The sequence below is a fragment of the Opisthocomus hoazin genome, chromosome 1, assembly GCF_030867145.1.
Source record: "Opisthocomus hoazin isolate bOpiHoa1 chromosome 1, bOpiHoa1.hap1, whole genome shotgun sequence".
In the NCBI taxonomy this organism is placed as follows: domain Eukaryota; kingdom Metazoa; phylum Chordata; class Aves; order Opisthocomiformes; family Opisthocomidae; genus Opisthocomus; species Opisthocomus hoazin.
Genome location: NC_134414.1, coordinates 51160637 through 51186319, shown reverse-complemented (window position 1 = coordinate 51186319; position 25683 = coordinate 51160637). Strand labels below are relative to the sequence as shown.

Below are 25683 nucleotides of genomic sequence, written 5' to 3'. Positions count from 1 at the left end.
GATAATGTTGCCATGATTGACAATCAAAAAATGCCAAGGTTTTAGTATTTGGGAAAGAAAATGGTTGTGCTCTCTAGTGTTGTTTTGAGATCTCCATATCAAGCTGAACAGCTTTCCTCTTCAGTGATTCTCACTGCTGTGTTCCTTAAAAAAATATCTGTAGCCTTTGATGAAAAGTAATAGTGCTCCTAGTAGTTTTCAGTAACAGTAGGTAATCCACAGATTCCTTCAGCGCAGGGAAAACAGTGGATGCTTCTTATGTCAACTTGAATAAGGCTTGTGACACTGCCTCCCATGGCATCCCCTGGCTGACAAAGTACGGGCTAGGTAAGTGGACAGCGAAGTAGGTTGTGTCATTGATCACAGACCTCTGGGCCCAGTCATTCAGCCAGTTCTGAAAGTCCAGCTGGAGGCAAATAATCAGTATTGTATCCTAGGAGCTGATACTGGAGCCAATACTGTTCAGCGTCTTCACTGATGACCTGGATGCTGGGACAGAGTGTGCCCCCAGCACATTCACAGGTGGTGCAAAACTGGGAGTCGTTGCTCATGTCACATGGTTGTGTTTCCATTCAGAGGGGTCTGGAAAGGCTGTATAATGGGACTGAGAGGAATGTCATGAAGTGCAGCAAGGGGAAGTGCAGACTCCTGCATCAGGGGAGGAATAACCCCAGGGGGGCTGAGCAGCTGAAAGACAGCTCTGCAGAGAAGCAGCTTGGTGTACTGGTGGACAACAATCTGACCATGCACCAGTAGTGCAGCTCCATGGCAAAGAAAGCAGGCAGCCCCCTGGGCTGGGTTAGGAAGAGTGTTCCCAGCAGGTTGAAGGAGGTGCTCTCTGCTCAGCACTGGTGAGGCTGCAAGGAGTGTCCAGTTCTGGGCTTCCCAGTACAGGAGAGGCAGACATACTAGAGTGAGTCCAGTGAAGGGCCACAAAGGAGATTAAGAGTCTGGAGCATTTCTTCAGTAGGAAAAGGCTGAGAGAACTGGGACTGTTCAGCCTGGAGAAGAGAAGGCTCAGGGGAGACCTTATCAATGGAGAGATGGAATGAAGGAGGAGCCAGACTCTTCTCAGTAGTGCCCACTGACAGGACAAGGGGAAATGGGCACAAACTAAAAATCATGAAATTCCAGTGCCTTCCAAGAAGGCACTTCTTCATTGTGGGAGAGGTCAAGTGCTAACATAAGTTGTCCATAGAGGTTTAATATCTGCTTGGAGATACTAAAAATCCAACTACACATGGTACTGGGCAACCTATTCTATCTGACCCTACTTGAGCAGGAGGTTTCGTAGAATCAATCACAGAATTACAGAATGGTTGAAGTTGGAAGGGATCTCTGGAGTTCATCTGGTCCATGCCCCTGGTTCAGGCAGGGCCACCTGGAGCTGGTTGGCCAGGACCGTGTCCAGACAGCTTTGAATACTGCCAAGGATGGAGACTTCACAACCTTGCTGGGCAACTGTGCCAGTGCTCAGTCATCCCTGCAGTAAAAAAAGTGTTCTCTCAAGAGGCTCCTTTCTAACCTGAATGATTCTGTGACTCTCATTCTCAGGAAGATAGACCCCAAGGAGAAAGGATCTATATGAAGTTTACCTGTCTGTCTTTTGACAGGAGGTATCACAGCGAGCAAACACAGAGTGGTGAAAAATCAGTTCTTGCATCAGAGCTGTGTTGCAAGATGTAGTCCTCATGTTACTGGAAGCATAAAATCATACAATTGTGGAGAAATTTAGGTTGGAAAAAACCTTTAAGACCACTGAGTCAAACCATTAACCTAACACTGCCAAGTCTACCACTAAACTGTGTCCCTAAGCACCACATCTGCACCTTTGAAATACCTCCAGGGATGCTGACTCCACCACTTCCCTTGGCAGCCTGTTGCAATACTTGACCACTCTTTCAGTAAAAAAACTTTTCCTAATATCCAGTCTGAACCTCCCCTGATCAACTTGAGACCATTTCCTCTCGTACTATTGCTAGTTACTCAGTTAGAGACTGACACCCACCGCACTACAGCCTCCTTTCAGGTAGCTGTAGAGAGCAATAAGGTCCCCCCTCAGCCTCCTCCAGACTAAACCACGCCAGTACCCTCAGCCACTTCTCATAAGACTTGTTCTCTAGACCCCTCACCAGCCTCGTTGCTCTTATCTGGACACGCTCCAGCACCTCAATGTCCTTCTTGTAGTGAAGGGCCCAAAACTGAACACAGTACTCGAGGTGCAGCCTCACCAGTGCCGAGTACAGGGGCACAATCACCTCCCTGCTCCTGCTGGCCACACTGTTCCTGATACAAGCCAGGATGGTGTTGGCCTTCTTGGCGACCTGGGCACACTGCTGGCTCATGTTCAGCCGGCTGTCAACCAACACCCCAAGATCCTTTTCCACCGAGCAGCTTTCCAGCCACTCCTCCCCAAGCCTGTCGCGTTGCATGGTGTTGTTGTGACCCAAGTGCAGGACCCGGCACTTGGACTTGTTGAACCTCATACAGTTGGCCTCGGCCCATCGATCCAGCCTGTCCAGATCCCTCTGCAGAGCCTTCCTACCCTCAAACAGATCGACACTCCTGCGCAACTTGGTGTTGTCTGCAAACTTGCTGAGGGTGCACTTGAGCCCCTCATCCAGATCATTGATAAAGATACTAAACTGAACTGGACCCAAAACTGAGCTCTTGGGAACACCACTTGTGACTGGCCACCAGCTGGATTTAACTCCGTTCGCCACATCTCTTTGGGCCTGGTCATCCAGGCATTTTTTTACCCAGCAAAGCATATGTCCGTGAGCAGTCAGTTTCTCTAGGAGAATGCTGTGGGGAACAGTGTCAAAGGCTTTACTAATGTCCAGGTAAACAACGTGGACAGCCTTTTCCTCATCTGCTAAGTGAGTCACCTTGTCATAGAAGGAGATTGGGTTAGCCAAGCAGGACCTACCTGTCATGAACCCATGCTGGCTGGGCCTAATCACCTGGTTGTCCTGTACATGCCTTGTGACGGCACTCAGGATGATCTGCTCTATAACCTTCCCTGACACTGAGGTCAGGCTGACAGGCCTGTAGCTCCCCAGATCCTCCGTCGAGCCCTTCCTGTAGACGGGTATCAGATCTGCTAACCTCCAGTCACCTGGGACCTCCCTGGTTAGCCAGGACTGCTGACAGATGATGGAAAGCGGCTTGGTGAGCACTCTGCCAGCACCCTCAGTACCCTTGGGTGGATCCCATCCAGCCCCATAGACTTATGTGTGTCTATGTGGTGTAGCAGGTCACTGACCATGTCCCCTTGGCCTTTGGGGATTTCCTTCTGCTCCCTGTCACTGTCTTCTGCCTCAGGAGGCTGAGGACCCCGAGAGCAACTGGTCTTACTATTAAAAACTGAACCAAAGAAGGCCTTAAGTACCTCAGCCTTTTCCTCATCCTTTGTTACTATGTTTCCCCCCACATCCAGTAAAGGATGGAGATTCTCCTTAGCCCTCCTTTTGTTGCTAATATATTTGTAGAAACATGTATTGGAGCTCCATGCTATAGCTCAGTAGCAGTAAAGCGAATATGAGGGGAACTGAAAAGGTAGTGACAGTTGCAGTTTTAAATAAGTTAAATCTACGTATTTGTCCTGACATTCTTGTAGGAAGAGCTGCACGGTAACAAGATCCAAATGCAAGTCATTTATTAGTTAGAGGTTTTTTAAGCTGTTTTAAGGTCTTTTGTGTATTAGAGTCTTGCTGAGGTAGTGGGTAGGTATCTAGCGGAAGTTAGTCCCCAGTTTGGGGATATTACTCCAAAAATCCTAGCTTTCCATGTTTTTTTATTGTGTTTTGTTTTGCTGGCAAGTATCATATTCAAACTTCTAAGGTGTCACAACAGGCGAAAATATGGTCTGCGAGCCAGCTGCCATGCAACTGAGCTACTTTGGCTGTGATTTTGGCAGAAACAGTAACTTGTTTTTCCCACCTTGCCTGCAACTGAGCAAAGAGGAAGGGAAGGTCGAGCAACTGCTTTCATGGACCTGTTTTTCATGAAGTACTTCAGAGAGCAAGTGTTCCCTTGTCAGAGATGTTCTAGAACCCAGGGAGACTAACCAGTGTTAGCAAAAAGCATTTTATTCTGAAGAGTTCTGTAGATTTTCTTGCCAAGTTACAGTGAAGGGGTTTAGATGGGTATTTATTTCTTCAGAAATGTACATTCTGGATTTTTTTTTCCTATTTGTGATTTGTAAGGTAAAATTTTGGGTCAGCTTGTGGTGGAAGAATATGGCATACTATATGCTCTGTGTGTGCCTATGTATTTCATAAAGCTTGCTAGTACTTAGTTTTGCATTATACTACAAGAGTTTACATGTATTTGTATGATACATATTTGTGGACCAGGTTTTGGTTTATATATGCGTATTTTGCTCCCAGTCAACTATATTATGTCAAGTCCTTTTGGAAACCTGATAGGTATTATCATAGGTGATATGAAAAATGAAGCATTAAAAAGCTTTTGGAACTGTTGTTTTCAAGCAGACCTTTTGTTTATCAAGACAAGAACAAATTGTAGTTTTTTGAGTGGTATTTATTTTCCTTCTTTATTCTTGCAGTCTACTTACACTGTCCCCTTGGTTGAAACCATGTTGGGTATTTCAGTAGCAGAAGGAATGATTAGTTGTGGCTACTTAGTCTTCAAAGAGAGGTATCTGCAAAGGCAAAAAATAAAGCAAGGAGAACCTTGGCAGAGTTCAGTTGTAGGGTGCTTTAGGACAACTTCTGAACATGATAGGATAAACATTTGCTGGGTCCAGTTGACTTGAACCATTTTCACACTAATTGGTAGATTTGTGTGGGAGGGAGTTAGATGGAGTAACTCACAAGCAAGCTAAGGACAGAATTAGGAGTTAATTGGTATAGATTGGACCTAGTACTTGAGCCATTTTCTGAGCATCTCTCCTTTTACAGTTCTAGATGTAATCTTGAAGCACCTACCCTTATTCAACCCATTCTGTATGCCAGCTTTGTAGAAGGTATACAGTGTTTTGATTACGTGGGTTGTTTACTTTGAGTTGCTTTATGAGGTGTGTTGGAAAGCAGTTTCTTATTGTAGATACTTAGGATTCTTGGCAGCTGAAATAACAGTAGTGCAGAGATCACATTGAGATTGGAGAAATCAAAGGGGGTTTTCCCTGGAAGGACACTTAGTGCATAACTAAATATAGGAGGTTTTGTACATGGAGGCTCTTAAATAGTTGCGTTCAAGAAAAAATATTCCTCCAGTTCATAAAAGTAAGGCTGCTGAAGACTGTAGCTTCTGTAAATGCGGAAATGTACTGAAACAGGGAGTATCCAAGACAAGCAGCAGCTTTGGTATTTTTTGCAACAGTATTCATTGTTTGCATTTTGTCACTGGTACGTCTTCATCTCCTTGCCAACATCCAGTCTCCGCGTGTTTTTCTTGCTATTTAGTTCTCCTTCATAAAATATCTTCTCTGTCTATTGATTAGGCCATTAAAGCTCTGCCCACTTCTTTTGTTTTGTTTCTTACCATTATTGTCAGGTCCCTCATGTGAGTCATTGCTTATTTGTCCCAAACATTTGTTGAACCTTCTCTTTCCGTTGTTTTTCCTTTGGCTTTATGTTTGCCAGATGCTTCTCAGTTGTGAAGAGCACGTCTGGATGCCCTGTAAAACAAGATTAAAAAGCAACTTATTTCTTGCAGTAAGGGAAGAAATAGGGTCCTACAATTTTGAGATCTCTTAAGATCTTCTGATCAGCCTTGATAACCTTTTTTTCTTTAGTATTCTCTTTCCTGTATTTTGAAGTCCTTATAGTTGAACTTGTGTAGCAATGACAAGTGCACTGGTATTTATCAGCTGTGGTTCTTGATTATTGTATTTGATATTAAGATGTGTTGAAGATGGATTACAAATTAACAGCTGTCTTGAAGCACTTTGGAGGATGAAGTAAACGGCATGGGAGATGGGGAAGCCCAGCAGAGGTTGTAATTGCTTTAATGTCCCTCCATAATGACTCTGCCCTTCATCTGTGTGATCACGTGTCAAATAGATTGTCTGCTTACAGAAGAGAAGGAAAAAAGCTCAAAATGCACATTGTGGTGGTTCATAAGAAGAGTACCTCCTGGTTTTCTGCATGGCTGAAAACTCTGTTGCATATCCGATAGAAAAAGTAGCTCTGCCTTACAATAAGTTAAAACAATAGCAATCAGTGATGAAGGCAAGAATACAGAAAGCAGGCTAGATATAGTTAGGTATTTTCACAAGTATGATGAAATGCCTCCTTAGAGTGATGGGAAAAACTGGCTTAGGCAATTTCAGAGCTATTAGGAATTACCTTGGAGAATTCATAGAAGATATATAAGGTTCTAGAAGACTAGTATAAAGCAAATTGGTAAACAGTGCCTGGCTAAAAAATGGATAAAGAAGGACTTGAGGTACTCAAGGTATATTTTTCAAAAATTATTGAAAATAACTAGGATTTCACCAAAAGAAATCTTAATTTTAAATGCTAAGCTTGTTCTAAAATCGGATGAGGATTGAATATGGACCCAGCACCACATAGTCTGTACTTCAACTCGGAGCTTGCTCTGAACTGAAACAGACCTTAGAATATCTTGTTACAGCAGATCAACTAGGAGTATACCAGAGCTTTACTTCTAGCCTTGGGCCTACACCAGGAAGCAGGGCATGACCTTTAAGTAGATGCAAGTGAGAAAAGCTGATGTTGCCCCTGTCATCTCATTGGCTGGACTGTAGAGTTCCTCAAGTGGAATTTTTGGGTGTGTTGCATTCCATCTGTCAATCTGGCTACAGAATCTAGACAGAACTACTGTAAGGTAATCCAGGAGATTCCTAGAATGCATTGAGGATAACTTCTTAAGCCAGGTGATTGGCAACCCTGCCCAAGGGGATGCAATACTGGACCTGATGCTCACCAATGCAAGTGAGCTCATCAGTGGCATCAAGACTGGAGGCAGCCTGGGCTGCAGTGATCACCTATTGGTGGAGTTGACAGCCCTGAGAGATGTGGGAATGGTGAGGAGTATAGTCAGGACCCTAAATTTCAGGAAAGCCAACGTCCAGATCTTCAAGGAGTTAGTCAGTAGGACCCCCTGGGAAACCGTCCTCAGGGGCAGGGGGGCAGAACAGAGCTGGCAGACCTTTAAGGATGCTTTCCTTAGAGTGCAAGCGCTCTCAGTCCCCAGGTGTAAGAAGTCAGGCAAGGAAGGGAAGAGACAGGCATGGCTGAGCTGAGACCTGCTGGTCAAACTAGAGGGCAAGAGGGAACTGCACAAGCAGTGAAAGCAGGGACGGGTATCTTGGGAAGAGTACGGGGAAGCTGCCCAGTTGTGTAGGGATGAGGTCAGGAGGGCTAAAGTGCAGCTGGAGCTGAACTTGGCAAGGGATGGTAAAAATTACAAGAAGGGCTTCTACAGGTGTGTCAGCCAGAAAAGGAAGGTTAAAGAAAGCGTACCCCCACCCCCCCACCCCACCCTGATGAGCAAGGATGGCAACCTCGTATCAACAGATGACGAGAAGGCTGAGGTACTCAACTACTTTTTAGCCTCATTCTTCACTGGCAACCTCTCTTCTCGCCCCTGGCCAGTTGATGGACTGCAAGATGGGTCCAGAGGGACAAAGCCCTTCCCACTGCAATGAAAGACAAGGTTTGGGACTACCTGAGGAACCTGAACATACATAAGTCTATGGGACCTGATGAGATGCATCCCAGACTCCTGAGGGAATTGGCTGATGTCATTGCCAAGCCACTCTCCGTGATATTTGAAAGGTCATGGCAGTCAGGTGAAGTCCCTGGTGACTGGAAGAAGGGAAACATTGTGCCCATGTTTAAAAACGGTAGGAAGGAGGACCCTGGGAACTATCGACCTGTCAGCCTCACCTCTGTGCCTGGGAAGATCATGGAGGAAATCCTCCTAGAAGCTATGCTAAAAGCACATGGAGGACAGGAGGTGATTCGAGACAGCCAACATGGCTTCACCAAGGGCAAGTCCTGCCTGACCAACCTAGTGTCTTTCTATAATGGCATGACTAGATCAACGGACAAGGGAAGATCTATGGATATGATCTATCTGGACTTCTGTAAAGTCTTTGATACAGTCCCTCACAACATCCTTCTCTCTAAATTGGAGAGATATGGATTTGATGGGTGGACTGCTTGATGGCTAAGGAATTGGTTGGAAGGTCACAGCCGGAGTGTAGTGGTCAATGGCTTCATGTCCAGATGGACACTGGTGACAAGTGGTGTCCCTCAGAGGTCCATCTTGGGAGCAGTGCTGTTTAGCATTTTCATCAATGACTTAGTGAGATCGAGTGCACCCTCAGCAAGTCTGCAGACGACACCAAGCTTAGTGGTGCAGTTTGACGCGCCAGAAGGACAGGATGCCATCCAGAGGGACCTGGACAAGCTGGAGAAGTGGGCCTATGTGAACCTCATGAGGTTCAGCAAGGCCAAGTGCAAGGTCCTGCATCTGAGTCGGGGCAACCCCTGCTATCAATACAGACTGGGGGATGAGGGAATTGAGAGCAGCCCTGCCGAGAAGGACTTGGGTGTACTGGTGGATGATAAGCTGGACACAAGCCACCAATGTGCGCTCACAGCCCAGAAGGCCAGCCGTATCCTGGGCTGCATCAAGAGAAGTGTGGCCAGTAGGTCGAGGGAGGTGATTTTGCCCCTCCACTCTGGTGAGACCTCACCTGGAGTCCTGCATCCAGCTCTGGAGCCTCCAGCACACGAAATACATGGACCTGTTGGAGGTGGGCCACAAATATGATCCGAGGGCTGGAGCACCTCTCCTATGAGGAAAGGCTGAGGGAGTTGGAGCTGTTCGGCCTGGAGAAGAGAAGGCTGCGGGGAGACCTTACTGTGGCCTTCCAGTACCTGAAGGGGGCCTATAGGAAAGATGGGGAAAATATATTCAGCAGGGCCTCTTGTGACAGGACAGGGAGCAATGGCTTTAAACTAAGGGAGGGTAGATTTAGACAGATATACGGAAGAAATTTTTTACCATGAGAGTGGTGAAACACTGGAACGGGTTGGCCAGAGAGGCAGTGGAAGCCCCATCCCTGGAAACATTCAAGACTGGGTTGGATGGGGCTCTGAGCAACCTGGTGTGGTTGAAGATGTCCCTGCTCATTGCAGGGGGGTTGTGCCAGATGACCTCTGAAGGTCCCTTCCAACCCAGAGCATTCTATGATATTAAGATGGATTTAAACCTACACAGAAGACCAGCCTGGAGAGGTGCTGTGGAATGGCTGGCTGGCCGGGGGGAAGCACATGAGCTAGTGTTCTGCATCTGGATCTGTCCCAGGTCCTGAACTGTTCAGTGTCATCATTGACCACTTCAGTGTTGGAATTGAGATTGTAGATGATAAAGTTCATAAAGGATGCAAAACTGGGAAAGATTAGAGATATACTGAAGATAACATCAGCGAATGCTTAGCTTCAAAAAAACCCAACCAACCAGTAAGCACAACTGTAAAAACAACGGTGAATAAAGGGTAAGGTAGAAGTTCTTCGTGACAGGTTCTACACATTCTATAAAATTATAAAGTGAATGTGATTCAGCAGTGTCATGCTGTTGGAGTGTTTCAGATTTTTTTTTTCAATATGTATGAGATTATTCTTTGTAGGAAACCTGAAGTAATTCTTGACCTTTTCTTTGCATTTCAGGACTGTGGGGCTTATTTTGACTCTTTCTCTCTTTTTTTGGGGGGGAGGGATGGGGGAGGTTGGGTTTTGGTTTGTTTTTTGTTTTCTCAAAAACGACTAGTTATGAGTATGAAAGAATAGTGAAATAAGATGACAGTGATGTAAATGATGTATGTTTTAGGCTGAAGAAACCAAGACTGCTTAATTGACAGAAGACTCTTAGTTCTCCTCAGTCTTGAAAGAAATTCAAGCTAGCCATGGAAAAAGAGGAAAAGAAACTGATTTTTCTGCAATAAAGATGATAAAAAAAAACCCCACAACATTTAGTTGCTGTAAGGCTGATTTAGAAAACCTCACAAAGAGCTTTCTAGTAGGATTACTTACGGCACTTACGGCCAGTGTGATCACTGGCAGTGTTTAATATCTCCACGGGGATAGCACCTGTCAGCAGTGAAGTGGAATTTGACTAATCCTGTGCTGGACCAGGGAATAGAAATACTGACCTTTCGGGGTCCTTTCCAGACACTGTTTTTTCGAGTACCTTCCACTTGTCAGTTTATATTTTAGATTGCCTGGTGACATGCACAAGTTATCTATATCACTGAAGTTTGGAAAAGTCTTGCTAAAGATCCTGTAGACAGTGTCCACATTGATCTGTCTTCACAGAGAAACTCTGGATTGTTGCATGAAGCATGTTCTTTGTCATGCGCTTCTTGGTATACCCTTGGGCATCAGTTATATCCAAGAAAGTGTGTATCAATTCAAGTGACTGGTTTGTCTTAATACAGGCATGTATTTTAAGGGTGATAGAGTGGTTTTCACCCCTTGTTCTCTTGTTAGCTTTGCCATAGTATTGTAGGTTTGATTGTGCTGACTAATTCCCATAGAAGTCTGCTCTTATGCCTGAATTTGCTCTGTGTTTGCTGATCCAGATGGTGAACAGAAAAAAACTCTTTATGTCTCTACTTGGAAGTGTAATCAGAAATATGGCATGACACCAGGAAAAATACTAAACTCGGAATGAGTAAAACATGTACTCTCTCCACAATGTACAAGCACATTTATTGTGCAGTCAAATTTTACTTTAGTATGTAAACAAACAGTGAGGATCACAGAATAGTTGAGATTAGAATGGACCTCTGGAGACTGTCTAGCCCAACCTTCCTGCTCAAAGTAGGATCAACCATAGCAGGTTGCTCTGAACGTTGTCCAGTCGGGTTTTGAGTAACTTCAAGGATGAAAAATCTATAGCCTTTCAAGGCAACTTGTTCCAGTGTTTGACCACTCTTACAGTTCTTATGTTTAAATGGAACTTCCTGTGTTTGGGTTTTTTCCCCTTGTCTCTTGGCCTGTCGCTGGGTGTTGTTCAGAACCGTCTGGCTCCGTCATCTGTACTCTCTCCCATCAGGTATCTATCCGCATTGAGAAAATTCCACCCACAAGTTTTCTCTTTTCCCAGCTAAACAATCTCTGCTTGCTCAGTTTCTCCTCATATGACAGATGCTGCAGTCCCTTAAGCATCTTAGTGGCCCTTCTAAGGACTTGCTCCAGTAAGTGAGTCTGTCTTGTACTGGGGAGCCCAAAACTGGTCACAATACTCCAGATGTGGTATTGCCAGTACTGTGTAGAGCCTCAGAGCCAACTCCCTCAACCTGCTGGCAACCCTCTTCCTAACCCAGCCCAGGGGGCTGTGTGCCACCTTTGCTTCAGGAGCAGTATTACTGGCTCATGTTCAGTATGTCCACCGTGAAGACCTATAGGTCTTTTTCTGTAAAGCTACTTTCCAGTCAATTGGCTGACAATGCTTACAGGTACATGGGGTTGTTCCTCCCCAGATGCAGGACTTCGCATTTTCCTTTGTTAAACTTGATGAGATTACTACTGGCCCATTTCTTCACTCTGTTTAGGTCCCTCTGAATGGCAGCAGAACCCTCAGTTTATCAACCAACCGTCCAAGTTTTGTACTGTCTACAAACTGACTTGAAGGTGCACTCTGTCCCATCATTCACAACCCTTTGACCCTAGCAATTTGGCTTGTTTTCAGTCTATGTTTATCTAGCTTGTACTTCAGTCTGTGTATGGGGATGTTGTGACTGACAGTGTCAAAAGCTGTCCTAAAGCTGAATAAAGTTCAGTCACACACTAGGCCAACCTTCTCTTTGTAGAAGGCTACTAGGCTGGTCAAGCATGATTTCGTCTTCATATATCGAAGCTGACTATTTGCTGTCACCATCTTGTCCTTTGTATGTTTGGATCCTCCAATCTTCCCTCTTGCGCTTCTTGAAGATAGGAGTGACATTTGTTTGCTTCCAGTTCTCAGGAACCTTTACTAATTGCTGTGGCCTTGCAGTATCATTGACCACCTCCCACAGCACTTGTGGGTGCGTTCTGTCAGGTCCTGTTGTCTTATTTAAATATTCCCTGACCTGAACTGCCTTCACTGAGGGTGAGACATCATTACTGAGACTTACCCTTTGGTCTCAGGGACATGGCATTGCTGAAGGCTAGTTTTACCAGTAAAATGTAGTGTGGTCACTTAGTAGTAGGTGACCAGTGTCCCTTGTGACCAGGCACTGGGCTCATGTTTTTTCCTAGTCTTCATTTGCTATTGATACACCTAGAGAAGCCAACCTTATCTTTCATGTCCCTTTCCAGATTGAACTCCAGGTGGGCTTTGACTTTTATAACCCCATCACTAAACACTCAGATAGTGTCTCTGTATTTCTCCTGGGCAACGTGACCCTGCTACTACCTCTTGCATGCCTCCTTTTTATGCTTGAGCTTTGTAAGGAGCTCCTTGTTCATCCATGCAAGCCTCCTGTATCCTTTGTTTGACTTCCTGCACGTGTGAACAGACCATTCTTGAGCTTGGAAGTGATGGATGAAAATCAACCAGCTCTTCTGCACCCCTTTCTCTCCAGGAGACTGTATCCCATGAGACTCTTCAAAGAAGGTATGTTTTTCTGAAGTCAAGGGTTGTGATCCTACTTTTACCTTGCTCCCTTCTTTCAGGTTCCTGAACTTCATCTGCATTGTGACTGCATCCATGACTGCCCCCAGTCTTCATGTACCTGACTGGTTCTTCCATGTTTAAGTGTCAGGTCCACCTTCGTTGACTCCTTGATCACCTGTGTCATGAAATTATCATCCAGGCACTTCAGAAACCTCCTGCATTGCTTGTGCCTGGCTGTGTTCCTTTCCAGCAGATATTGGGATAGTTAACATCCCCTTTAAGGACCAGGGCCTGTGTACGTGAAGTTTCTTGCAGGCCTCATCTACTTCTTCTCGATCAGACTGTGTGTAGCAGACACCCAGACCAATATTGATCATATTGGTCTGCCCTCTAATCCTAACCCTTAAGCCCTCAGCTGGCTCATATTCAACTGTTTCATATTCTGTCTGAATCAAAAAGAACAAGGACAATCCAGTTGTTGCAGGTGTTCTGCAACAACTATGAGAAAAGTTCTGGTGAAGTTTGGATGTGGGAAGGTAAAGGAAAACCATCAAACTAAGTGGTAGGAAGTGATAATTAGCATGTTTGCTGCTTTGTTTGTAGTATAATTTATACCTCCCAGAGACTAAAAGAAGAGAGTAATGAAGTCATTGCATTTTCTGGGCAGTCATTCTATGTTGATACTGCTTTGTTTATGCAAAACAGGCTTTTCTTCCCCATCTCCCTTTTGTAAGTCAGTCTGTAGTACCTCAGTTCTCCAGTGGCAACTTAGCAGTAGTGGTGCTTCCGTGTGCTGTGGGGTGACAGTAAAGAAAAGTCTTTGAAAAATTGTCAGTCGGATGTTGTAATATGCTTATTCAAAAAGAAATTCACAAAGACATACAGACTTTTGCAAGTCAGATACTGCCCTGACAGTTTGTTGGGCAGAACTTGAGGCAGATAAGATGGGGGACTGTGGCTGATGTCTTAATTGCTTTGGACCAATTAATCTTCCTGTAGTCTCACTGCCTTTATGGCAAATATGATATTCCATCATGTAGTGACAACTTCTGCATAATGTGTTTTGTAATTTGTAGATCCTTTATGGCAGTAATATATCTGTACGAAGAAAGCTGCCAAGCAGCACTAGTTGTTATGTGATGCCTGCACATGAAAAGGATTATTGCTGATCTTGCACTGTTATTCAGTATGGGGCAGCTGAGGGAACATCAGTTCATTACTTTTCAACCAATGTCCACATGTCAGTACTCACATTTCACTGCCCTTGATAAAGGGTGTTGGTAGATTTAGAGCTGTTTAAGGAACTTGATGCTGTGATGAAAGACCCAGAGACTTGATGGTGACTACATGAGTGCTAGTAGCTTGCACTTGCGGGCTACTTGACAATTGCAGCTTGGGATTTCACTTTGGTCTGTTCAGAAGCAAATGCTTGCTGCTTCTTGTCCAACCAAATTGACCACCAGCAGCAATAATTCACCAAGTGGAGGAAACAAGAATTACATAATACCACAAATCTGACTTTCATTTCAGTGTTACTGAGTGTTTGCTGCCTCAAGTGCATTTCCACTAGCGCTTGAATGCTTAAGCTAACTATGCAGAGTAAGCATCTATGGAAACAAAATAATACAGTATATTTGTCATTTGTCTGGACACACTATGACTTTCGTAGACCTCTCCTGTCAACAGGATACTTCTTCTCAAAGAAGCTTGGCAACAGAACCAGAGCAAGAAAGTTTAGACAAGTACACTGAGTCACAGTCAGTTGGAAGTTTTAAAAATTTTAGCATGTGTTAGCATGCGATTTACTGAATTCACTCATTTTTCAAATGTGTGCTCAAAGGTTTAATTAACAGTAGAATGACTGGATCTAATGCTGTAGTAGCTACCATGACCTTTGGTAACACATTTCAGATAGAAGCAAGGGTTTTAGGTCAGACAGCAGTTGAGTACCACTTCCGTTGTTCCTATTATGCCTCAGCAACAGGGACAGAATAGTATTATTTCCACTCATCAGTGACACCTTCAGAGTAACGTACAACCTACAAGAGCTTATGCAGGTGTGACACTATTAATATAAGTTTAACATAATTCAATAACAACACTGAATGGGGGGGGGGACACACACACACGCTCAACACATGAAGCTTTTTTCTCAAATTTAAGCTTATGAATTGCAATTCAGGACTGTTGTGACTTTGAGGGAAGATGCTCTGTTTGCATTTCCTCAGCTCTTTTGAACTAAGTAAGAGCAATGGTGGTGAGACAACTGAAGAATGTCCCCCTAATAATACAGCAAATACTGCAAGTGCTAGCTAATGCTACTTCTGGTTTGAAAACAAATAAACTAAGCATGCTTCTGCTTCGTTCTACTACAGGTGCCACAAAGCTGAACAGAAGTTGCGATCAGATCATTTAACAGCTATTTTACTTATTTTAAATCGTCCAGCAATCGGCTGTTGGCTGCCCCTACCCCCTTTTTTTCCCCCTTTGGTTTGAGATAATTGTTCCATATTCCAGGGTTGAACATTTTGGGTCTTTGCTTTTATTCTCCACAGATTTTTCTGTGAAGGCTGTAATAGCACTGTTCTTTCTTTAGGTCCATTTGCCAAAGTATTTTCTTGTCAAGGTATCTTGATGTTGTGCGCTCATTTGACTTGCACTTCCGTTGTCTGATTCAAAACTGCTTAGTGTCAGATGTTACACTGGCTTCTAGCAGTTTGCAGAAAACCTGCCTAAGATTTGCTGATAATCAGTGTTTGGTGAACTAAACTGTATCAACAGTTGAGATGAAAGTTAAAAGGCTAAAGTCCTTCTGCCACTGGGAGCAGATTGTCAGCATAGAGTTTCAGGACCTTTACAAATGACAGCTTACTGCAATTTACCATTGTTAACCAAAAACATAATTAATAATTTAGCTAAAAAATCCAGCTGAGCCATATCAAGTCTTGTTAATCTTCAGGCAGTAGAAGAGTCAAGCTTATAATTAACACATGTGGTTTCCAACAGGAAATTACTCATCTGCTTAACGTTGTTTTTCATGAGTATACTTGCCTGTATTTTATCCTTTCTATCTGAATATTAAAACCTCTTGGCATAACGTTATATAACAGTAGAACTGTGAACAGTCATATCTTCATATGTTATATGCAGATACATTATGAACAGGTTAGTATTATGCATAGTAGTGATAGGTTGCTGAGAACTATTTATAAAATTAGTGTCGATCAGGTTTTTTGGTTTTTTATTTAATTACTTACTAGTTCTGAAGTTCCGTTTGGATGCAGGCGGAAAGTATGCTTCCCAGCAAAAAATGCTGGGATTTCAGTATCCTTGGGGTTTTGCTTTAAGAAAAAATAGGGAGATAGATATGGATTCTCAACATGGCATTTCTATACCCAGGTTGTTTCCATGTAGAAAATTGTTCAAACCTAAAACTTGCTGAAGATAATGACTGCTACAGTGGAGTGACTAGGAAAAGTTTATACTTGCAGCATCTTTAATGGTTGATGTATGAATGAGGGAGATCATAGCACCACCACTTGGAATCTGAAGAGGAAGTAAGCCCATTGCTGATCTTCCCTGCTTGCTAAATGGAGAAAATATTGTTTAGGTATCACTGACAAATGAAGTTAGTCTGCAAAATGGTGGGAGTTTTGTCACTTTGGAAATGAGCCTAATCTTAGGGGGGGAGGGAAGGCTTAATTTTGGGCATTTCTAGTTGTATGCATACACACAGAGAAGTACATACAAAAATACGGGGACTGGTCCTGTGAAATATTTACAGGATGAAAAAATGCTTACAATGTTTGCAGACTACAACAAATTTGGAGAATTTACACGGATTTTGGCAGACAGGTTAAATTTGAAATGTCTTGGCAACTTGACTTAGTGTCCTTTAAAAAAAACAATACGAAAATAGCAATGCTGATGAAGTTGTCTTTGGTAAGTGCACATTGTACTGTGTTTAAAATGCGTAATTAACAGCACAACTAGATAAAGAGTATTGGAAGCTTAGTTTGGAGGTTTGCAGGAAAATATTTTCAAGTTACTCTGCGTTACGTGGGTCTGCTATGCCGTGTTGCTGTGAAGCTGCCAAATAATACCTGGAATACAGTTAAAAGCATGACCTTGGAGGCATATGAGGTGATTGTTCTTCCTCTTCTCAACAGCAAACAAGTACTGTTTTGAGCTGGCAGTGTTAGGTTAACAGTTGAACTCGATGATCTTAAAGGTCTTTTCCAACCTGGATGATTCTATGACTCTGATTCTAAATCAGTTTTGGTCAATGGAGTTTACTTGGACTGAGAGAGCTCTGAAGTCATCCAAAATAAATCAGAATTTTTACACTTAAAATTAGGGTGAAAGTTTCATAAAAGGTTATTTGGTCCAAAGAGGATGGTTGAGTGGCTGCAGAATGGAAGGGACTGCACTGTTCTTCATGTTTGATGGCAGAATAAGAATTAACTTCATTAAACTCTAATAAGGAAGAAAAACTTGTCCAATGTAAGAACAACTAAATAGTGAAATAGACTGTGGAGTTTGATTATAGAAATTTGGACATTAAAGGTTGTATGAGATTTATTTCCCCCTCTTCTTAAATAGGTTGTATACTGTTACATATTGAAACTTTACCTTTGAAGGAACCTTAGGAGGTCATCTGGTTCTCTTTATAAGCTTTAATTTACTGGGGTGAGTGGGGGGTTCTCCCTCACTGAATCACTTCTCTTAACTGCAGGAGAATGGTAGTGGTTCCTTATAAAGTGGTGAGCTGATTTGTTTCTGCAGGAAGTGTCTTGATGAGGAATGTACCTCCCTCTTTGTTAATAGGCAAAAGTGGGAAAGGTGGTGAAATTTCTAGCTGGCAGCTTTCTTGGGATACTCTGTAGGGATTCTTTGAGCTGGTTTTCTGTCTGGTGGCCATTGGTAAAACTTAGGTTTCCAGCTTTTGACTGCTGGACCATGAGACTTGTATGCTCTTGCATTCTGAATGCTGTACAGGAGAGAGTAGTAAGCAATATGGTTTTAGTCCCTTAAAATTTTTGTTTAAAGTAGTTTGAATAAAATACTAAGATTCCCCTGATTCTCAACCTCTTTGCAATTTGTAGCCTTGAAGTGCAACTTCTTACTGCTTATGAACTTCAGATTCCATAGTTTTATTTTTCCAGCTAATCTGAATTGTAAACTATTTGAGTAATGTGTAAGTGGCACAGAGGAATGTTAGTAGCTGTGGCTTAAAGTGCTGTACAGGAAGAGCTGTATGCTGCACAGATAATGTCTGCCTTTTTTTTGCAGAGGGCTTGTAACTGAACAGTCCAGAGAAATCGTAGAATCATAGAATGGTTTGGGTTGGAAGGGACTTTACAGATCATCTAGTTCCAACGCCCCTGCCATGGACAGGGACACCTTCCACTACAGCAGGTTGCTTAAAGCCCCATCCAACCTGATCTTGAACATTCCGTGGATGGGGCATCCTCATCTTCTCTGGGCAACCTGTTCCAGCACCTCACCACCCTCATAATGAAGCATTTCTTCCTTATATCTAATCTCAATCTACCTTCTTTTAACTTAAAAGTCCTATCATTCCATGCCCTTGTCAAAGGTCTCTCTCCAGCCTTCTTGTAGGCCTCCTTCAGGTCCTGGAAGGCTGCTCTAAGGTCTCCCTGGAGCCTTGTCTTCTTCAAGCTGAACAGACTTTCCTCATAGGAGAGGTGCTCCATTCCTCGGATCATGTTTGTGACTCTCTCATCTGGACCTATCCTAACAGGTCCACGTCTTTCCTGTGCTCAGGGCTCCAGAGTTGGACACAGGACTCCAGGTGGGGTCTCGCGAGAGCGGAGTAAAGGGACAGAATCACCTCCCTTGACCTGCTGGCCACGCTGCTTTTGATGCAGCCCAGGATACAGCTGGCCTTCTGGGCTGCAAGCACACATTGGTAGCTCATGTCCAGCTTTTCATCCACCAGTACCCCTAAGTCCAGTTCCTCAGGGCTGCTCTCAATCCACTCTCCGCCCAGCCTGTACTTGTGTTTGGGATTGCCCTGACCCAGGTGCAGGACATTGCACTTGGCCTTATTGAACTTCATGAGGTTCACATGGGCCCACCTCTTAAGCCTGTCTGGGTCCCTCTGGATAGCATCCCTTCCCTCCGGCACATTGACCTCACCACACAGCTTGGTGTTGTCAGAAAACTGTTACCGGGTAGAGTAGGTTAAAAAGCATGCATCTCAAACAGAGTAATCTCAGTGATGACAAAAGAATTGCATGTGTGTGTATATGGTGTCTCTTTTTCTATGGTGCTTTTTTTTAGTGTTTTTAACTGGATACTAAAATGGATGAGAAGAAGAATGTGATAGGACTGAGGTGTGGGCAGAAGAGGATTAGGGGAGCATGCGTTAGCTAGAGCTGTAACATAAAGAGGTGGAAGTGAAAAGTCTGTAAGCTGACGGTGGGAAAAGTCCAGATAAAAATTTAAAAAAGTGTGTTCAGAAGTTGCAGTGTCTTCCACCAACTGAATTTGCTGCAAATGGTACATTTTATTAAGCTTCCTTTTTGTCTTGGAAGACTTGAATCCTTATCTGGTAAAAACTTCACAAAACATACATGGTCTGTACTAACAGGGCGTATTACTGAGAACTGTCAATAATTCTTGCTTCTAGCATTGGTGCGTCACTAATGGACTTGTAATAGAAACAGTATGGTAAACTAGTATAAAATACAGGGATTTTTTGTCTGTCCTAGCATATGTTCTGCTTAAATTGATGAAAGTAAAGGCTCTTAATTCAGTGGGGCATTAGGAAAGCATCATTTTAAATGCTTTGTACTGATTTATACTCTGAAATTTTGCCTGTGTTTGTTCCCTTTGCTTAGGGGAAAAAATTTTAGAGGACTTTTGACATTCTTTTTCCTCTGCTGGTGCTGCTGTTTGCCATGGGGTATGGAAGGGAGTTTAATTTTTTTGTTCACGTGGCTTTTCTGCTCTTTTTCAGAAGTAAGAAACTTTTTAGCAAGAAAAAATTGAAAAGGAAACAGAAGACTAAATTGAAAGTAAAAACACGCAACAAGGTAAGTCTGTAACTAACTTGATAAAAATTCTGACTCAGAAATGAAAGTGATTTCAATTGAGAGAAACAGAAGAAAAAAGAAGTGTAGCAAATTATTGCTTTAGAAAAGATAATAGACCAGCATTGTTTGTCTGTTTAGTGTATTCTACATGACTATGGTACCAATGTTAACCTTATTCAACTGTGTTTACTACTAATGTTCAGCATGAAATAATATGAACAGCATTTTTCGTTCTCCAGTTCCTGAACTGTAAATGTAGCTAAAGGTGTTCGTCTTAATAGTTAAATTTGAAGAGATGCATGTCTAGCCAACAGTTAGAGACTACTACTGCAATGAGTTCTGTCCATATTGGCCAAAGGAGAAAGGGAACATTCAATGTTGCAAGAATCCGAAGTACCTCTGAAAATTCCTCCATAATGGAATAAATGACACTTAACCTGTTTCTATTAATATTTTCTCACGGTGTAACCCCTGCTCCCATCACTTTAAATGCATGTGAGCAGTACAGTGAACTTCATTAAAATGTTTACATGTTTACTTGTTGCAGAGAAAAAATCTGGGCAGAAGCAACAGTATTTTAAAATACTGCTCTGTTGTATGCTTTTTCTGTTAGAGAGCTATTATTTCTCTGTTTAAGCGAGAGTCTTGGAGGGATTTTCATGAAGGCTCACTGCAGACACAAAGGCTTCTTCCTAGCTTCCCATTGCAGTCAGTAAAGAGAAAGTAGCTCATTTCTGGAGTGTTTCTGAAGGACAGAACTGCTGAAATATCCAGTGAAAACACTTTCTAGTCAGTTGAATGTCCTTATAATAGAAGTACACTGTAAATCAAATTGGCCATCTAATCCCTAGTTGCCAAACCTCATGTAGTTACTCTTATCTTGAGACAGATGACTTTGGGAGGGTGAAGCAAGCCCTGTATCTCTTCATTTGGTATTGCCATTTTGGATACTTACCAGATTGTTCTGCTTATCTCAAGTAGTGCAGCTCCAGACTGTGGTATAGAAGGGGCTTATCTTTGTTTCTGTTCTCAGTACTGTACAGTGAAATATTTCTGGTCCAAACTGAATTTTTCAGCCCTTTCTTCAGTTGCTATAATATTAGAAGTTTTAGCCCTGTTCCCTTCATTATTTTATCAGACCCAGTGTCAACACAGAAAACCCAGTTAGAAATCTAAAGAAATTTTGCAGAATGTAGTTAGTATTTGCGTTTTGTCTGGTGACAGAAACTTGTGCTTTTAAAATAAGAGAACTCTTCAAGTTTGATCGTTGTTACTATATAAAGGGAGCTTTGTCTTTCTGGATTGTGATGCCCTAGTTGAACAGCCAAGTAGGAGGCTAAATCCAGAACTGCTATTATTCACAAGCTTGGCAGTCAGTTGTGCTTCTTGGACGTAGTTGCGTTGGATAAATACATTGGCAGGATCCCTTCTGAATGGCCAAAGATGACATGAGCGTATTAAAGTGTGGTTCTTGTCGGTAGTTACAGGTTTGGCACTAAGTGATCATCTCTGAACCTCGTGCTTACGGAGGGTGGTTTTCAAGATTTTTTCTTGGATTTAAAACAGCGCCTACTTGAAGCATGAAGTGACATTTATCTCTCCTTAAAATGCATAATGGGTTTTTGTATGTGTTTTACTGATGCCTCTATTCTGGACAGTCTCTGAGGCAGGCCAGGGTTGACCAGCAGAACATTGGCGTTTATTCTGGGTCACTGAGGTACAGAAAGGCACTCCATCTTACTCCTGTGTGATAGCAGGAAGTTGTGGATTTCCTGAAACATGTAACTGAAAAGGGAAAGACAAAACCAGCTTCATATCCTTAGGTTATCAAATTTTGTTTACTGACAAAGTGGGGTGGTTCATTTTCCTTTATTTTGGTTGTTCACTTGTTTTTTTGTTGTTGGCTTGGCTTTTTTTTCCCCCCATATGCTTTTCAGTGCATCCCCATGCTTACCAGTGCATAATAAGCACTGTGATAATTTTTTGCACTGTAATGTCTAAAAACAGATGTGTGTATTGTCAGGAAAACATGAGTTTCCATTTGAAGCCTTATAATAGGACAGACTGAAAAGTCCATGACTACTGGACATTCTGAGCAGGAGAGCTTGTGTGCATCAGTTTGTTTTTTAAGAACCACAATCTTTTAGTCTGAACAGAGACGGGAGCTTTCTCTTAGTATGCTTGGTAGAGGTGGCGGGCGCTTAAATTAAAAATAAGCTGAAGGGACCAAAAAATTTGTTATTTATACCCCGCACTTACTAAAAATGATGATTGAGTAATTGAAGAGGAGAGAACATAAAAGTAATTGTGGAGCAACTGTAATAAAATTATTTCCACTCTTCAAGCATTAAATGTTATAACATTTTAAGTATGAAACATTAATTAGTGCAGCCCAGTAGTTTGAGCCTTATGCTGTTTGTAAGCTGGGGTCATGTTGTATTCGCTTGTATTTGAACTACTGTTAACTTCTGGTTTTGTGGTTTAGTATCTTTTTTTTAAATGGAGATATAAAAGTTTTCCATGTGGATGCAGTGTGTTTTGGCTTTAAAATTTCAGTGCTGAATATTGTGACTTTTACATAGAAAATAAATATGATTATTAGACATAGGTGTAGTACTTTGGATTCCTGTCCCTGTGTCGTCCGTCCCCCCCCCTTTTTTTTTTCTTTCTGTTTTTTTTGCAAGAATTATCACTAGAAAATTGTAGGCTGTAACTTATTTCAACCATATGAATATTGCTGCTTTCCATCCCTCCCCACTTTTCACCGCCTGGAGTTTTCCACTTTATTGTAAACTCATAAATGTGCTTCTTGGGACACTTAACTGACACTGGATGGAAAGCCAGAGTTTACCATCTTCTGTTCTCATAATGCTATTTAAAGAACACTGAAAAATTGAAGTCCTCCAGAGACAGAGAATGTAGTTCCAGTGATTGACATCAACCTGTTTAGTTTATGCAGAAGTTTTGAACTATGACTTGTTCAGCTTTGTACAAATGGGAGGACTAAAACCTAAGGAAAGGATGGTTCATGTAGCATTCAAATTTATCGTAAGCTAATTATTAGATATATAAAGTGGATCAACTGGGATAAATACTTATCTCATTAAAACCACACATAGCTTCTCCGATAATTTAGCAGTGTTTTCAATGGCTTTTGTATTATTTGGTGTTTCAACCTCAAGAGGGCATCCCTTTCTAAGAGATGTTTGAACTGTTCAAAGAATGCAGTGAGGTTCTATGCTCCATATTGTGCCCTGGTTAGATCAGATGGTTATTATAGCCTTATCTATCTTTAACAACAGATTAACTTTCCGCTCCTAGATTATAGTCTATTTCCATCAGTTCTCAGAATAAACCATTATTGTAGTCATCTGGTTCAAGGGGAAGGAAATAAATTGGTCAGAAATTGTTATGTATGGTTTTAATCTTTTGGGAATACAGTTTGTTCAGGTGTGAGACAAGTGTAAGGGAGACCTAAGGATTTTGGTTTTCCCATTTCTTTCCTTGAGTCTGCTGAAACATTACAAAAGGCTGAGAAGAGCACTTGTTTAAAACTATGTTCATGATTCTTTATTTATATTGGCATTGCAATTTCTCAAACTTGCATTTGGTTTTCATTATTCAGGAGTTCAGGATTGAATTATTCTTTCTTCAGGATCTTTAAAAACTTCAAGAGAAAGGCTTTTCTAATTTTCTGATTTTTTTTTAATGTTTGGAGAACATCATGCGCTCCTGTTTTGTCTACGTAAAGTACAGAAAACCTTTGTGAGGAATTTGATTAGGCTTATTGCACTCAGATTCTCTATTTATTCGTCTGAAAAAGATGCCTTAGTCCTTCTGACCATTGAAATGACCATTCTTCACTGTTACCTCGTTTTGCATGGTTTCAGCTGAGAATCTCCTTTTTGAAGTTTAATATTGCACATTTTGTAAGAATGACATAATGTTTAAAAATTGCTCTTCCTTTCCACCAAAGTTTAATTTTAGATGTTCTGTCTAGCCCAAAGAAGTTTTTCTAGCACTCAAGACAGAAGATGTGATGAATACTGGGTATCTGTTAAGTTTTACAATGTATATTTCATTATGTGTCTTGATTTAAGAAGGTACATTTTCAATTTATGATGATACCAAGTGAAACAACAAAGAGAGTTTGCAGAATATCCCACTTCCATATAGCTCATATGAAAACCACTAAATCAAAAAACATAATTCTCCTCTCCAGTCTGGAATCTCCATTTTTTTTTGAAAGCGGTAGCAATTTCATATTCCGAGAAACAAATGCTTTGGGAGAAAAAAAAATGTAGAGCCCATCATCTCGTCATCTTCTCAGATATGCTAGAAGAAGCTGGGTTTCTGGTCATTCTCATACTTAGTGAGTGCATTGGATTGCAATATTCCAGTAGCCATTAAGAAAAGGACACTTAAAGGTGCAGAAAATATGATTGTTGCTCTTCACCTTATCCACAGTGTCACAGACAGATACTTCATACATTTGTGGATCTCGATACCCTTAACACCAAGAAAACAAACTATTAGGGTAGTTTTTTTCTTGAAATAATGTATCCCATAGCTCAAGAGCAGTCTGGTTGGATTATTACTAATCCTAGATATCTGCAAAATTAATAATTGCTTCACTGGGTTCTTAGAAGTTGATTAACATTTTGGCTTAATGTTCCACTGTTTTCAATGTAGAAGTATTTTATGTCAACGTGAAGTGCAGTGTCATCAAGAGAACTGCGGTAATTTAAAATAGATGTTTTTAGTTAGGTATGAGAATTACTAAGTGGGGTTCTGTAGCCACAGTTAGGGGTTAGATTGTCATAGTGATCTGTTCTACCTCAAAATGTATGAGCCAGTAGCAAGATTGTACAGGTGGTTACATGAATCTCACACTATCAGGGAGGTTTGTAAGGCTGTGTAGAAGAGCGACTCAATGTCTTGGTTCTCATTCAGAAAAGGAAATTTCTAGTTGATTATGGGATGAATATAAGCTCCAGTTTCCTAACTTGATCGGTTCATCTGACCTCAAAGAAGTTAGGAATCTGTTGTAATCTGTAAAGGAAAAAATGTTGAAGAAAATAAAAAAGGGGATGAGGAAAGCTGCTCACTGAATGAGCATTTCCATTAGAGGAGTAGAAAGTTTTCATTTTTTTTCTTTTTTTTTTTTTTTTTTAAATCAGCTCAATCTCTGTCTCTGTAAAAGAAATTAATGAAAGCGATGTTCATACAACCTACTCGTATACCTCTGCTTTTGAACAGATGTTTGTTCTGAAGACCTGGAAACTATAAGTACTATAGTTAAAGCTCCTCAGACTCGAGCAAATTGATCACGAATAAATTGTCAGTGGTTTTTACGTTATGGTGAGGTTTATGGAGAGAGAGGGAGAGAACAATGTGAAGATTGAAAGTTCCCTTGCGACTCTCCAACCAGAAACCATGTGTCTTGTCATTCAGCACCTTTCTTTTGCTTTGAGACATGCTAAGCGTTTGTAGGCTTATACATTTAGTTCAGTTGAGGGTTTTTTTTCCCCTCAAATGAAAGACAGTAAACAATGGAAGTCATAATTATCCTTAAATTTTAATCTGTTCCTACAGCCGAACAACTTACTGTTCAGAAAGGGATTTATTTAGCACAGTCATGTCCAGTGCTTTGAAACTGACAAAACCAGGTAGTGAATTTCAGTATTATGCTTACGGGATGCTGTTAGGATTGCTACTATATTTTTCAGGTGTATAATAGAGTGGAATATAAGATACTTTGAGTTTTAAAGAATTTGCGATTCTCAGCAATAAGGTATTGTGAAGGGAAAGTGGAGGTATGAACTAAGAAATGTAAACAGTGGATTAACACCACAGCTAGGAATTAAACTCTAGTTCTGAGTTGTATATTGTGCTACACTGTGCAGATAGAGCAGAGTTTTCTGCAGAATGTTGTGCTGTACTGAAGTCTGGGTAGATTGTTCTCTATAGTTTGTGCACTGTTGTCGAAGAGTGAGATACTAAACAGAGATAAAATGGT

General features: G+C 41.8%; 1 protein-coding gene across 15 annotated transcripts in view; it reads left to right on the top strand.

Moving 5' to 3' along the window:
• Positions 1 to 25683, top strand: part of MYCBP2 (MYC binding protein 2) — a 204760-nt gene that overhangs the window by 10636 nt on the left and 168441 nt on the right. For all 15 annotated transcript variants that reach the window (XM_075423340.1, XM_075423377.1, XM_075423419.1 and 12 more), the window contains exon 2: positions 19589 to 19664. In XM_075423340.1, the coding sequence (XP_075279455.1) occupies positions 19589 to 19664 (76 nt within the window). The remainder of the gene's footprint in view (positions 1 to 19588; positions 19665 to 25683) is intronic.